This window comes from Choloepus didactylus, chromosome X (assembly GCF_015220235.1).
Source record: "Choloepus didactylus isolate mChoDid1 chromosome X, mChoDid1.pri, whole genome shotgun sequence".
In the NCBI taxonomy this organism is placed as follows: domain Eukaryota; kingdom Metazoa; phylum Chordata; class Mammalia; order Pilosa; family Megalonychidae; genus Choloepus; species Choloepus didactylus.
In genome coordinates, this window is record NC_051334.1 from 148,304,810 (window position 1) to 148,319,317 (window position 14,508).

The 14,508-nt window shown below is 45.0% G+C and overlaps 1 protein-coding gene across 1 annotated transcript; it reads left to right on the plus strand.

The window, feature by feature from the left end:
• The first annotated feature begins 2,239 nt into the window (after positions 1-2,239).
• On the plus strand, positions 2,240-8,916 carry LOC119522389 (protocadherin Fat 3-like). The gene is given in 3 exon segments (XM_037820897.1): positions 2,240-2,264; positions 7,111-8,104; positions 8,106-8,916. Coding segments are annotated over 3 exon segments (1,326 nt in total). The 3' UTR covers positions 8,413-8,916.
• Positions 8,917-14,508: the final 5,592 nt, after the last annotated feature.

Consider the following 14,508-nt stretch of genomic DNA (forward strand, 5'->3'; position numbering starts at 1 on the left):
CAGGCAATGACAGGAGTGGCTGAAGGAAGTGGCAAACTGTTATCCATAGAACTGGTCATTTATCCACTTGATTGTTAAAATCCTCATCTGCTGAAGTCACCCTGTGGTGAATATTAATGTGGGACACAAATATCTTCATGATTTTTGCCTTCTCAGAGAGGTCTACCTGCAAAACATCTTCCCCAGACCACTTTGTCACCATTTTCCAATAATGTCCCTTCCATGTCCTTAAACATCCAGCCAAACCATTGGTGACAGCCCATGAATCAGTATACAAACTGACCTCCAACCATTTCTCCTCCAAGCAAAATGAGCAACCAGGTACACAGCTCAAATTTATAAGCCTACTGGGAGGATTTTCCTTCACTACTGTCTTTCTGAGATGTTACAGAAGGGGCTATATGGCAGCAGCAGTCCATATACAGGTGGTACCTTTATATCATGCAGAACCATATGTATACCCAAGTTTGCTCTTCCTCAGTCAACTGATTGTAAAGAATGCACCAAGAGGCCATAGCTGCGGGCTTTGAAGGAGAAAGTAAAGTGGCATGAGTGGGGCCATGGGTATTTTGCTACATCCTCATGTAATCTACTTGTGCCTTCAGGAACTACTAAAGCCCTATCTCATATATGCACTTCCATTTTATGATGGATTACTGCTGGGCATGCCCAACTTTATGGCTTGATGGGTCAGACAACATGATGGGTAACTCATGTATCATTGTAACTGCATGGCTATGTTTAAGGTTTTACTTTCTACTAAGGCCCTGTAGCAGGCCAAAACCTTGTACTCAAAAGGAGAGTAGTGAACTTCCAGGGAAGATGATGGAGTAGGGAGCTACAGGACTCACTTCTCAAACCAAAACAGGGAGTGGACAGGAAGAAAGTGTCTGAAGCAACTGTTCTGGGACTCCAGAGACCAGCAGAGCACTGTACAGCATCCAGGGAAGAGCAGGACAAAGACACTGAGAAACTACTGTAAAAAGTTATGAGTAATTTGCTCCACAGTCTTGGGCTGGCTGCTGCAGATGGAGAGGGATGTAGAATCACTCTCCCCCAAGAACTGGGGGGAGGGGTGGCAGGGCTGAGCACTGATCATGGCTTTTGTTTGGCAAATTTAGATTGCTGGGTGCCACTTCTGAAATTCTTTTTAGTCTTCCCTGGACAGGGATCACCATGGTTATTGTTTCCACAGCTCCCCTATAGAGGTAGGGAAAAGCTTGCTTAAGAGTTCCAACTGATGAGCAGACCATGAAAGTACAGACTCAGAGAGCCATCAAAAAGGCTTTTGGGCATCTTTCCTGACCTCTTCATGGCTCTTTGGAATTTGTATGCACCCCTTTAATGGGTCCCTGGTCCTGATTTGGCTGCAAAATACTGATTAGGGAGAGCCCTCTCTGGGGTGACCCTCATCCCACTATTTGCCCTCCAGACAAAAGCAGCTAGAGGCAATGAAACTTTAGTAAAAAATTAAGAGAATCAAAACAAAAAAAGAAAGAACAGATCAACATTCCTGGAGAAGAAACCAAGGCAAGGAAGTTTTCCACTGGGGGTTAAACAAATGCACAAATAATGCAATCTTTAAAAATATACCACATACCCAGGGCAAGAATCAGATGAATAGGGGCTGAATTAATCTAATTAGTTAAACATAGACAATTCTAAAAGTCTAGAATAAGTTGAACTTAGTGTCAAAGAAAAACTTTAACACAAGGCCAATCAATAAACCCTAAGCAGGAGACAGAAACTGACCCTCAGAGTAAACTCATCAAGATAATCAGATGCCTAGACATCAGCAAAATTACAACCTATGCTAAGAAATAGGAAGGCATGGCCTAGTCAAAGGAAAAAAATTAAAACTTTGGAGGAGACACAGAATTTGGAACAACTAATCAAACATGTTCAAATAAATCCACTAAATCAATTCAAGTAAATAAAGGAAAATATGACTAAAGAGATAAAACATATTAAAAAGACATTGGGTGAGAAAAAGAAAAACTTGAAAGTATGTAAAGAATCATAACAGAATGTATGGAAATGAAAGACAAAATAAAAGAGATTGAAAATGCACTAGAGGCATAAAACAGCAGATTTGAACAGGCAGAAGAAAGAATTAGTGAACTAGAAGATAGGACAGTCAAAATCTTACAGACAAATGTAGATAGAGAAAAGAATAGAAAAAATGGAGCAGGGTCTCAGAAAATTGAATGACAGCCTGAAGTGCACAAATATATGAGGCATGGATATCCCAGAAGAAGAGAAGGGTAAAGGGACAGAAAGAATGCCTGAGGAAATATAATGACCAAAAATTTCTCAAGTCTTATTAAAATCATAAAGGTATATGTCCAAGAAGGGCATCAAAATTCAAACAATAATCAGAATGCAAAATCCAAAAATAATGAGAGAATCCTGAAAGCAGCAAGAGAAATACAAGGGTACTGCAATAAGTTTAAGTGCCCATTTCTCATCAGAAACCATGTAGGCAAGAAGACAGTGGAATGATATATTTAAGGTACTAAAAGAGAAAAACTGCCAAGAATTATTATCTGGGTAAACTGTCCTTCAAAAATGAGGGAGAGTTTAAAATATTCATAGAAAAACAGAAACTGAAAGAGTTCATTAACAAGAGGCCTGCCCTACAAGAAATGCTAAAGGGAATTCTGCAGGCTGAAAGGAAAGAGAGAAGAAACTTGGAGGAGAGTGCAGATATGAAGATTATCAGTAAGGGCAACTAAAATGGTAAAAAGAGAAACAAAAATAAGGTATATTTTAAAAACCAAAGGATAGTTTGTTTTTTTCAAGATGGTGAAGCAGCTAGCTCTGAGATTCAGTTCAACCTCCAGGGTGTCTAGTAGATAGACAGGAACTGTCTGAAATAACTCTTTAGGGGCTCCAGAAACCAGAAAACCACTGTACCATTCAGGGAGGAGCAGAAGGAAGAGACTGATAAATTGCAGATATGTGAGTAGATCTCTCCATGCTGCAGAAGCTGATGCCCATCCTCCACTGGTGTGGCAGGCTGTCTTAAAAGCCACTTCTTAGCTGGAAATACTCTCCTTCATTCCCAATAACAGTGGGAGGTGGCAGTCATGGCCAGGAACCAATTGCAGACTTCATTACCAAATTTCAACTTCTGGTTACCATCTCTGAGAACAGCTACAGTCTCAAGCTGCGAAGGACAGAATGCAGCCAGCATCCTCCATTTGATCCCTGTCCAGCCCCCAGCAGGGATGTAAGTGGGGCTGATTGATAGACACAGTAACTTCTTGGGGTGGTGGGGAACAGTTGGCTGAAAGGCAGGTCTTACCCAAGAATGGGGGGTAGCAGAGTCCATCACAGGTTGCAGCTGTTGATTAGAGAATTCATATCACAAGGTCTAGGATCTGAGCAAGGTATAACCTGCCCCAGTCAAAAGGAGCTGGCAGCCTCTGTCTCAAACATGCCCTGAGCAGGGGCACAGTTGATTGAGAATTAAAAGCACAGAACCACAATAGGACCACAGGGAACATTTGGCTGAAGAGCACCATCTGATGGACATGCCAGGAAAGAACAGTTTTGGGGAGCCATCATAGAGATGATTGGCACTCTTCTGAATCTCCTCCACAGGGCACTTTGGAGCTGATCTATACCCCCTTTGTGGATCCCTGAGCCTGTTTTGACTAGTAAAAACTGACCTTGGAAGGTCCTCTTTGTGGGTTCCTCCTCCCAAAAGTAGCCTTCCAGGAAAAAGCAGCCAAAGATAATAAAAGTAGTGTTAAAAACATATAGACACAAATTAAAAAGCAAACAGAACAGATAAAAATTCCCAGAAGAGGAGGGGAAAGAAAGCATTCTCCTAGGGATGAAACAATTCCACAAATAGTGCTATCTCAAAAATCATATTGTCTATCCGGGGCAAGACTCATATCAATAAGAGTTGAAAAAATTCTAAAGATCTAAAATAAGTTTAACCAAGTGTCAAAGAAGGGCTTTAGCAGAAAGCAAATCCTGAAAACTATGAAACAAGAGAGAGAAACTCATCAAGAGTAAACTCATCAAGAAAATCAGATGCCTAGACATTAGCAAAAAAAGTGACAAGCCATACTGTGCCCGTCTGAATGCATTTTGTCCCCCAAATGCCATTATCTTTGATGTAGTCTTGTGGGACAGACTTTTGGTGCTGATTAGATTTGCTTGGAATGTGCCCCACACAGCTGTGGGTGGTGACTGGTGGGATACTCCCATGGAGGCGTGGCCCTGCCCATTCAGGGTGGCCCTTGATCTGGGGAGCCATATAAACATGCTGACTGAAAGAGACTGGATGGAGTGCAGCTGTGAGTGACGTTTTGAAGAAGAGCAAGCTTGCTAGAGAGAAATGTCCTGGGAGAAAGCCATTTTGAAACCAGAACTTTGGAGCAGACGCCAGCCACGTGCCTTCCCAGCTAACAGAGGTTTTCCGGACGTCATTTGCCATCCTCCAGTGAAGGTACCTGATTACTGATGTGTTACCTTGGACACTTTATGGCCTTAAGACTGCAACTGTATAGCCAAATAAACTCCCTTTTTATAAAAGCCAGTCCATCTCTGGTGTTTTGCATTCTGCAGCATTAGCAAACTAAAACAGATTTTGGTGCCAGAGAAGTGGGGTGCTTTTGCTGCTGAGTTTGCAAATACCAAACATGTTGGAATGGCTTTTCAAATGGATAAGGGGAGGACTATGGAAGAATTGTGAGGAGCTTGATAGAAAAGGCCAAAACTGCTTTAAAGAGACTGTTTGTGGAGGCGGGGCAAGATGGCAGACTGGTGAGCTGTAAGTTTTAGTTACTCCTCTAGGAAAGTAGGTAAAAAGCCAGGAACTGCGTGGACTGGACACCACAGAGCAATCTGTCTTTGGGCATACTTCATACAACACTCATGAAAACGTGGAACTGCTGAGATCAGCAAAATCTGTAAGTTTTTGCGGCCAGGGGTCCCGCGCCCCTCCCTGCCAGGCTCAGTCCCGGGGGAGGAGGGGCTGTCAGCTGCGGGAAGGAGAAGGGAGAACTGCAGTGGCTGCTCTTATCGAAAACTCATTCTACTGATTCAAACTCCAACCATAGATAGACTGAGACCAGACACCAGAGACTCTGAGAGCAGCCAGCCCAGCAGAGAGGAGACAGGCATAGAAAAAAAACAACAAGAAAAACTCCAAAATAAAAGCAGAGGATTTTTGGAGTTCTGGTGAACACAGAAAGGGGAAGGGCGGAGCTCAGGCCTTGAGGCGCATATGCAAATCCCGAAGCAAAGCTGATCTCTCTGCCCTGTGCACCTTTCCTTAATGGCCCTGGTTGCTTTGTCTATTAGCATTTCAATAACCCATTAGATCTCCGAGGAGGGCCGTTTTTTTTTTTTTTTTTTTTTTTTTTTAAATCCTTTTTGCTTTTTCTAAAACAATTACTCTAAGAAGCTCAATACAGAAAGCTTCAAAGAATTGCAATTTGGGCACGTCAAGTCAAGAGCAGAACTAAGAGAGCTCTGAGACAAAAGGCAATAATCCAGTGGCTGAGAAAATTCACTAAACAACACAACTTCCCAAGAAAAGGGGGGTGTCCACTCACAGCCACCATCCTGGTGGACAGGAAACACTCCTGCCCATCGCCAGCCCCATAGCCCAGAGCTGCCCCAGACAACCCAGTGTGACGGAAGTGCTTCAAATAACAGGCACACACCACAAAACTGGGCGTGGACATTAGCCTTCCCTGCAACCACAGCTGAATGTCCCAGAGCTGGGAAGGTGGAGCAGTGTGAATTAACAAAGCCCCATTCAGCCATCATTTGAGCAGACTGGGAGCCTCCCTACACAGCCCAGCAGCCCAGAACTGCCCTGGGGGGACGGCACTCACCTGTGACATAGCACAGTCATCCCTCAACAGAGGACCCGGGGTGCACAGCCTGGAAGAGGGGCCCACTTGCAAGTCTCAGGAGCCATATGCCAATACCAAAGACTTGTGGGTCAGTGGCAGAGACAAACTGTGGCAGGACTGAACTGAAGGATTAGACTATTGCAGCAGCTTTAAAACTCTAGGATCATCAGGGAGATTTGATTGTTAGGGCCACCCTCCCTCCCCGACTGCCCAGAAACACGCCCCACATACAGGGCAGGCAACACCAACTACACACGCAAGCTTGGTACACCAATTGGGCCCCACAAGACTCACTCCCCCACTCACCAAAAAGGCTAAGCAGGGGAGATCTGGCTTGTGGAGAACAGGTGGCTCGTGGATGCCACCTGCTGGTTAGTTAGAGAAAGTGTACTCCACGAAGCTGTAGATCTGATAAATTAGAGATAAGGACTTCAATAGGTCTACAAACCCTAAAAGAACCCTATCAAGTTCAGCAAATGCCACGAGTGTGAGCAGCCACCTTCCGGATTTGGCCTAGTAGACAAGCTGCAGCCTGCCCTTGAGTTCCCCCCGCCCATCGAGTGGTGCCAAGATGGCGCCCACATCCTGCTTCCGGCTTCTGATGTATGTAACCACCCGCTGTATTCACCAATCATGCTTGTGTGCGTGGCGTTAGCCCATTGGATACACGCAAGGTTTATAAGAAAGTTCCCGGGCAAAGCTCGGAGAGACAGCCCACAAGGAGCCGTACCTGACGGCCGCATCGAGGTTGTTCTCCCCCGAGGTGTCTCGCCCCGGGTGGAACCTGTAAAGATGATGATTGCCTAGTCCCATTAAAAGTTTATCTGCTTTACCACCGCGAGTCCTGAGTGATCACAAGTGCTCCGGGTAAGACGTTGTCCGCACCCTCTCTCCCCTTATCTCTCTGGTCCCCATCGCCGGCCGACCGAGGACTCGAGGCGGGGCGGAGAAGCGCCGGACAAGTGGTGGCCCGTACGGGGAACTTCGAACCCGCAACCTCATTTGCGTTCCCCTCGCCCCGACGGAGACGTGCTCCCGGGATCCGTGGTTTGACCTCCGCGACTGATCACCGCGAGAAGGTAAGCACCCCCTTTCCATACGAGGACTAGGGCCCGTGGGCGTTCAGGTAGCCCCGGGGACTCGGAAGAGCTCTCCGAGTGATTACAAGACAGTGCCGGCTGCAAGCATGGGGCAGTCCGGGAGTTCACCCCTACTAACCCCCTTAAAGACCCGATAGGAAACACATTCATCTGCAGTTGTAAAGATGGACTCACTGGAGTCACGTGTGAGGAGGACATCAACGAGTGCGAGCGAGAGGAGTGCAAGAACGGCGGCTCCTGCGTCAACGTGTTCGGCTCCTTCCTCTGCAACTGCACCCCCGGCTACGTGGGTCAGCACTGCGGGATGCGCCCCGTGGTGGTGCCCGACATCCAGGCCGGCCACTCCTACGTGGGGAAGGAGGAGCTCATCGGCATCGCCGGCGTCCTCTTAGTCATCTTCATCTTGATCGTCCTCTTCATCGTCTTCCGCAAGAAGGTCTTCCGCAAGAACTACTCCCGCAACAACATCACGCTGGTGCAGGACCCCGCCACGGCCGCGCTGCTCAACAAGAGCAACGGCATGCCCTTCCGGACCCTGCGCGGCGGCGACGCGCGCAACGTCTACCAGGAGGTGGGGCCCCCGCAGGTGCCCGTGCGCCCCATGGCCTACACCCCGTGCTTCCAGAGCGATTCCAGAAGCAACCTGGACAAGATCGTGGACGGGCTGGGGGGCGAGCACCAGGAGATGACCACGTTTCACCCCGAGTCACCCCGCATCCTGACAGCCAGGCGGGGTGTGGTCGTGTGCAGTGTGGCCCCCAACCTCCCCGCCGTGTCGCCCTGCCGCTCGGACTGCGATTCCATCCGGAAGAATGGCTGGGACGCAGGGACTGAAACATCCATAGTGACTGTCATTCAGCTTGTCAACAATGTAGTTGACACTATAGAAAATGAAGCCTATCACTGGGATACCTCTGATTGGATGCCAGGGGCCCACCTGTCAGATATAGAGGAAGTGCCCAACTATGAGAACCAGGATGGAGGGTCTGCACACCAAGGCAGCACACGGGAGCTAGAGAGCGATTACTACCTGGGCGGCTATGACATCGACAGCGAATACCCACCTCCTCATGAGGAGGAGTTCTTGAGTCAGGACCAGCTGCCCCCTCCCCTGCCAGAGGATCCATCCTAGCCAATACCTCCCTCCTCACCCCTTCCCCAATGAAACCGATTTGGTGGGCCCACCTGCCGGCTGTGAGTTTAGTACTTTTGCCGTGAGCATGAACCAGGGCCCAGAGTCCACAGGCCCAGCAGACAACGTGTCTTCATCCTTGCACAGTTCCAGAGGCACCTCATCCTCGGATGTGTCAGCCCACTGCGGCTTTGACGATTCTGAAGTAGCCATGAGTGACTACGAGAGCGTGGGAGAGCTCAGCCTCGCCAGCCTTCACATTCCATTCATCGAGACCCAGCACCAGACCCAAGTGTAAAGGGCACGTGGCATGGGCTTTGCACTGTTTGTTACAGAAACATGGAAGGAGATTAGCTGGGCTTACAGCTCAATGGAGAGTTGTCTGTTGAGGGAGAAGGAAATCGAGTATTTTCCGCTAAGAACTTCTTCACAAATAATACTGTCACAGGCAAGCTCGGTTCCAGTTGGGGGATAAAGAGAGGCTCAGAATTTGTTTCTGAGCGGTGACTGGTAATCTTTGCAGTATGTACCTGCACTTAGACTGCACGCCTAATTTTTAAAGGAGGAAAAGTTGTTTCACCCACAGAGTTACCCACCGTAAATCTTTTATCACTTTGTGCAGTATTGTGCCCTGGAAACTATTGCAGCATCCGTCTTTGCAGTATTATTAACTGGCAACAATCAAAAAGGCATTGTTGTGTGTAATTTTGAGCCAGTGGGGGAGGGAGGAAAATAGTAGTTACAGTTGTTGGAAAAGTTAGTCTCTTAGGCGAAAGAAAAGAGAAACAAATGTTATTAAACAAGCAAGGAGATGGGCTAAAGCCTTTAAGCTGCCCAATTTTCAACTATTCAATTAAGTTTGGGTAACATGTTTAGTAGGCTGAATTATTTCTGTTTTAAGCATCCAGTATCATGTAGCTAGGCGGTATGATCTTTGAGAAGGGTGTCAGTGGAGAGCAAACATGAGGCTATTTGGGTGCCATTCTATGTGTTGGGGAGAAGTTGATGTTGTTCAGATATTAGAAGGAATGTGACTATCTGGTTTTGTTATTTCTGGTAAACATTCCTGGCTGAAATCACAATTATAGCATTGCTATAGATGACGCCTGCCCTACAACATACCACCCCAGGTCCTCCGCATAGAGGCCTGGTCCGTTGGAGGGATGTTCTGTCGGGGCAATGGAAAGGTCCTGACCCAGTGCTCAGCTGGGCCAGAGGCTCTGTTTGTGTCTTTCCCCAGGAACCAGGACGCCAACCAGTGTGGGTACCGGAGAGATTGGTGAGAACCGTGCAGTCGCCTGAGAACACCAAAGAACTGCAGCCTGACGGGTCGTTAAACCCCCAACGTGACCTGTTGGATCCAGTCCTCAACTCGCGTGATGAGCGGTCAAATGATGTCGACGGTGTCGACCACTCCCCAGCAGACCGGGAAGAGGGCCAGGAATATTGACCTTTTTTCCCTCCTGGTTCTCTTGGCCTAATCTGACCAACTGGGTTCTTCTTGCTGTGGGGTTATTAGTAGGTTTGATCATTGTTAAGAGTTTGCTGGAGCGTTTGTTTCAAAGACAACAGCAATTACATGTTACCGCCATGATGGCCATGTCCTCTGCCTGTAACCCTCCTGATAACTATAGTCCCTCTGCCCAGCACCCATCCCAACCACTCGAAGCTGGGCATTCGGGGGTAAGGTTCGCAGCTAAGTATATGAAAAAATCTTGTATATAAACATTCGGTACCAGTGGCCCTAATTTTTGTCTCAGGTGGACCTCTTACGCAGAGTCCTAGTTGTGGCCAGACGGGACCCTTGGCGTTTGCACAGAGGCTCCTAGTGACGCCCTCGGCACTGGCTACCTTCTCCTAATCCTCCTGTCCCCCAGTTGCGAGACTGAGTACTGCAAGGAGGGCCACGTGGTTTCCGGCTCACGGGTTCTCCGGTCTCTATATGAAGTGAGCATTCTGGTCGGTGCCAGAGGTCCCACCTTGGTATGGCCGGGACCTAGTCCAGACTCCCCAAAGCACCAAAAAATACGTTGTGGGCCATCTTGGTCCACGGGAGCACATTCATCACTGGAGACACTGGGGCATAAAAAACAAAAAAGGGGGAGATGTGAGCAGCCACCTTCCGGATTTGGCCTAGTAGACAAGCTGCAGCCTGCCCTTGAGTTCCCCCCGCCCATCGAGTGGTGCCAAGATGGCGCCCACATCCTGCTTCCGGCTTCTGATGTATGTAACCACCCGCTGTATTCACCAATCATGCTTGTGTGCGTGGCGTTAGCCCATTGGATACACGCAAGGTTTATAAGAAAGTTCCCGGGCAAAGCTCGGAGAGACAGCCCACAAGGAGCCGTACCTGACGGCCGCATCGAGGTTGTTCTCCCCCGAGGTGTCTCGCCCCGGGTGGAACCTGTAAAGATGATGATTGCCTAGTCCCATTAAAAGTTTATCTGCTTTACCACCGCGAGTCCTGAGTGATCACAAGTGCTCCGGGTAAGACGTTGTCCGCACCCTCTCTCCCCTTATCTCTCTGGTCCCCATCGCCGGCCGACCGAGGACTCGAGGCGGGGCGGAGAAGCGCCGGACACACGAGGCCAAAAACAACAGAAAATTATAAAGCATATGAAAAAAACAGACGATATGGATAACCCAAGCCCAAGCACCCAAATCAAAAGACCAGAAGAGACACAGCACCTAGAGCAGCTACTCAAAGAACTAAAGATGAACAATGCGACCATAGTACGGGATATGAAGGAAATCAAGAAGACCCTAGAAGAGCATAAAGAAGACATTGCAAGACTAAATAAAAAAATGGATGATCTTATGGAAATTAAAGAAACTGTTGACCAAATTAAAAAGATTCTGGACACTCATAGTACAAGACTAGAGGAAGTTGAACAACGAATCAGTGACCTGGAAGATGACAGAATGGAAAATGAAAGCATAAAAGAAAGAATGGGGAAAAAAATTGAAAAACTCGAAATGGACCTCAGGGATATGATAGATAATATGAAACGTCCGAATATAAGACTCATTGGTGTCCCAGAAGGGGAAGAAAAGGGTAAAGGTCTAGGAAGAGTATTCAAAGAAATTGTTGGGGAAAACTTCCCAAATCTTCTAAACAACATAAATACACAAATCATAAATGCTCAGCGAACTCCAAATAGAATAAATCAAAAAAAACCCACTCCGAGACATATACTGATCACACTGTCAAACATAGAAGAGAAGGAGCAAGTTCTGAAAGCAGCAAGAGAAAAGCAATTCACCACATACAAAGGAAACAGCATAAGACTAAGTAGTGACTACTCAGCAGCCACCATGGAGGCGAGAAGGCAGTGGCACGATATATTTAAAATTCTGAGTGAGAGGAATTTCCAGCCAAGAATACTTTAACCAGCAAAGCTCTCCTTCAAATTTGAGGGAGAGCTTAAATTTTTCACAGACAAAGAAATGCTGAGAGAATTTGCTAACAAGAGACCTGCCCTACTGGAGATACTAAAGGGAGCCCTACAGACAGAGAAACAAAGACAGGACAGAGAGACTTGGAGAAAGGTTCAGTACTAAAGAGATTCGGTATGGGTACAATAAAGGATATTAATAGAGAGAGGGAAAAATATGGCAAACATAATCCAAAGGATAAGATGGCCGATTCAAGAAATGCCTTCACGGTTTTAACGTTGAATGTAAATGGATTAAACTCCCCAATTAAAAGATATAGATTCGCAGAATGGATCAAAAAAAATGAACCATCAATATGTTGCATACAAGAGACTCATCTTAGACACAGGGACACGAAGAAACTGAAAGTGAAAGGATGGAAAAAAATATTTCATGCAAGCTACAGCCAAAAGAAAGCAGGTGTAGCAATATTAATCTCAGATAAAATAGACTTCAAATGCAGGGATGTTTTGAGAGACAAAGAAGGCCACTACATACTAATAAAAGGGGCAATTCAGCAAGAAGAAATAACAATCGTAAATGTCTATGCACCCAATCAAGGTGCCACAAAATACATGAGAGAAACACTGGCAAAACTAAAGGAAGCAATTGATGTTTCCACAATAATTGTGGGAGACTTCAACACATCACTCTCTCCTATAGATAGATCAACCACACAGAAGACCAATAAGGAAATTGAAAACCTAAACAATCTGATAAATGAATTAGATTTAACAGACATCTACAGGACATTACATCCCAAATCACCAGGATACACATACTTTTCTAGTGCTCACGGAACTTTCTCCAGAATAGATCATATGCTGGGACATAAAACAAGCCTCAATAAATTTAAAAAGATTGAAATTTTTCAAAGCACATTCTCTGACCACAATGGAATACAATTAGAAGTCAATAACCATCAGAGACTTAGAAAATTCACAAATACCTGGAGGTTAAACAACACACTCCTAAACAATCAGTGGGTTAAAGAAGAAATAGCAAGAGAAATTGCTAAATATATAGAGACGAATGAAAATGAGAACACAACATACCAAAACCTATGGGATGCAGCAAAAGCAGTGCTAAGGGGGAAATTTATAGCACTAAACGCATATATTAAAAAGGAAGAAAGAGCCAAAATCAAAGAACTAATGGATCAACTGAAGAAGCTAGAAAATGAACAGCAAACCAATCCTAAACCAAGTACAAGAAAAGAAATAACAAGGATTAAAGCAGAAATAAATGACATAGAGAACAAAAAAACAATAGAGAGGATAAATATCACCAAAAGTTGGTTCTTTGAGAAGATCAACAAGATTGACAAGCCCCTAGCTAGACTGACAAAATCAAAAAGAGAGAAGACCCATATAAACAAAATAATGAATGAAAAAGGTGACATAACTGCAGATCCTGAAGAAATTAAAAAATTATAAGAGGATATTATGAACAACTGTATGGCAACAAACTGGATAATGTAGAAGAAATGGACAATTTCCTGGAAACATATGAACAACCTAGACTGACCAGAGAAGAAATAGAAGACCTCAACCAACCCATCACAAGCAAAGAGATCCAATCAGTCATCAAAAATCTTCCCACAAATAAATGCCCAGGGCCAGATGGCTTCACAGGGGAATTCTACCAAACTTTCCAGAAAGAACTGACACCAATCTTACTCAAACTCTTTCAAAACATTGAAAAAAATGGAACACTACCTAACTCATTTTATGAAGCTAACATCAATCTAATACCAAAACCAGGCAAAGATGCTACAAAAAAGGAAAACTACCGGCCAATCTCCCTAATGAATATAGATGCAAAAATCCTCAACAAAATACTTGCAAATCGAATCCAAAGACAGATTAAAAAAATCATACACCATGACCAAGTGGGGTTCATTCCAGGCATGCAAGGATGGTTCAACATAAGAAAAACAATCAATGTATTACAACACATTAAAAACTCGAAAGGGAAAAATCAATTGATCATCTCAATAGATGCTGAAAAAGCATTTGACAAAATCCAACATCCCTTTTTGATAAAAACACTTCAAAAGGTAGGAATTGAAGGAAACTTCCTCAACATGATAAAGAGCATATATGAAAAACCCACAGCCAGCATAGTACTCAATGGTGAGAGACTGAAAGCCTTCCCTCTAAGATCAGGAACAAGACAAGGATGCCCGCTGTCACCACTGTTATTCAACATTGTGCTGGAAGTGCTAGCCAGGGCAATCCGGCAAGACAAAGAAATAAAAGGCATCCAAATTGGAAAAGAAGAAGTAAAACTGTCATTGTTTGCAGATGATATGATCTTATATCTAGAAAACCCTGAGAAATCAACGATACACCTACTAGAGCTAATAAACAAATTTAGCAAAGTAGCGGGATACAAGATTAATGCACATAAGTCAGTAATGTTTCTATATGCTAGAAATGAACAAACTGAAGAGACACTCAAGAAAAAGATACCATTTTCAATAGCAACTAAAAAAATCAAGTACCTAGGAATCAACTTAACCAAAGATGTAAAAGACCTATACAAAGAAAACTACATAACTCTACTAAAAGAAATAGAAGGGGACCTTAAAAGATGGAAAAATATTCCATGTTCATGGATAGGAAGGCTAAATGTCATTAAGATGTCAATTCTACCCAAACTCATCTACAGATTCAATGCAATCCCAATCAAAATTCCAACAACCTACTTTGCAGACTTGGAAAAGCTAGTTATCAAATTTATTTGGAAAGGGAAGATGCCTCGAATTGCTAAAGACACTCTAAAAAAGAAAAACGAAGTGGGAGGACTTACACTCCCTGACTTTGAAGCTTATTATAAAGCCACAGTTGCCAAAACAGCATGGTACTGGCACAAAGATAGACATATAGATCAATGGAATCGAATTGAGAATTCAGAGATAGACCCTCAGATCTATGGCCAACTGATCTTTGATAAG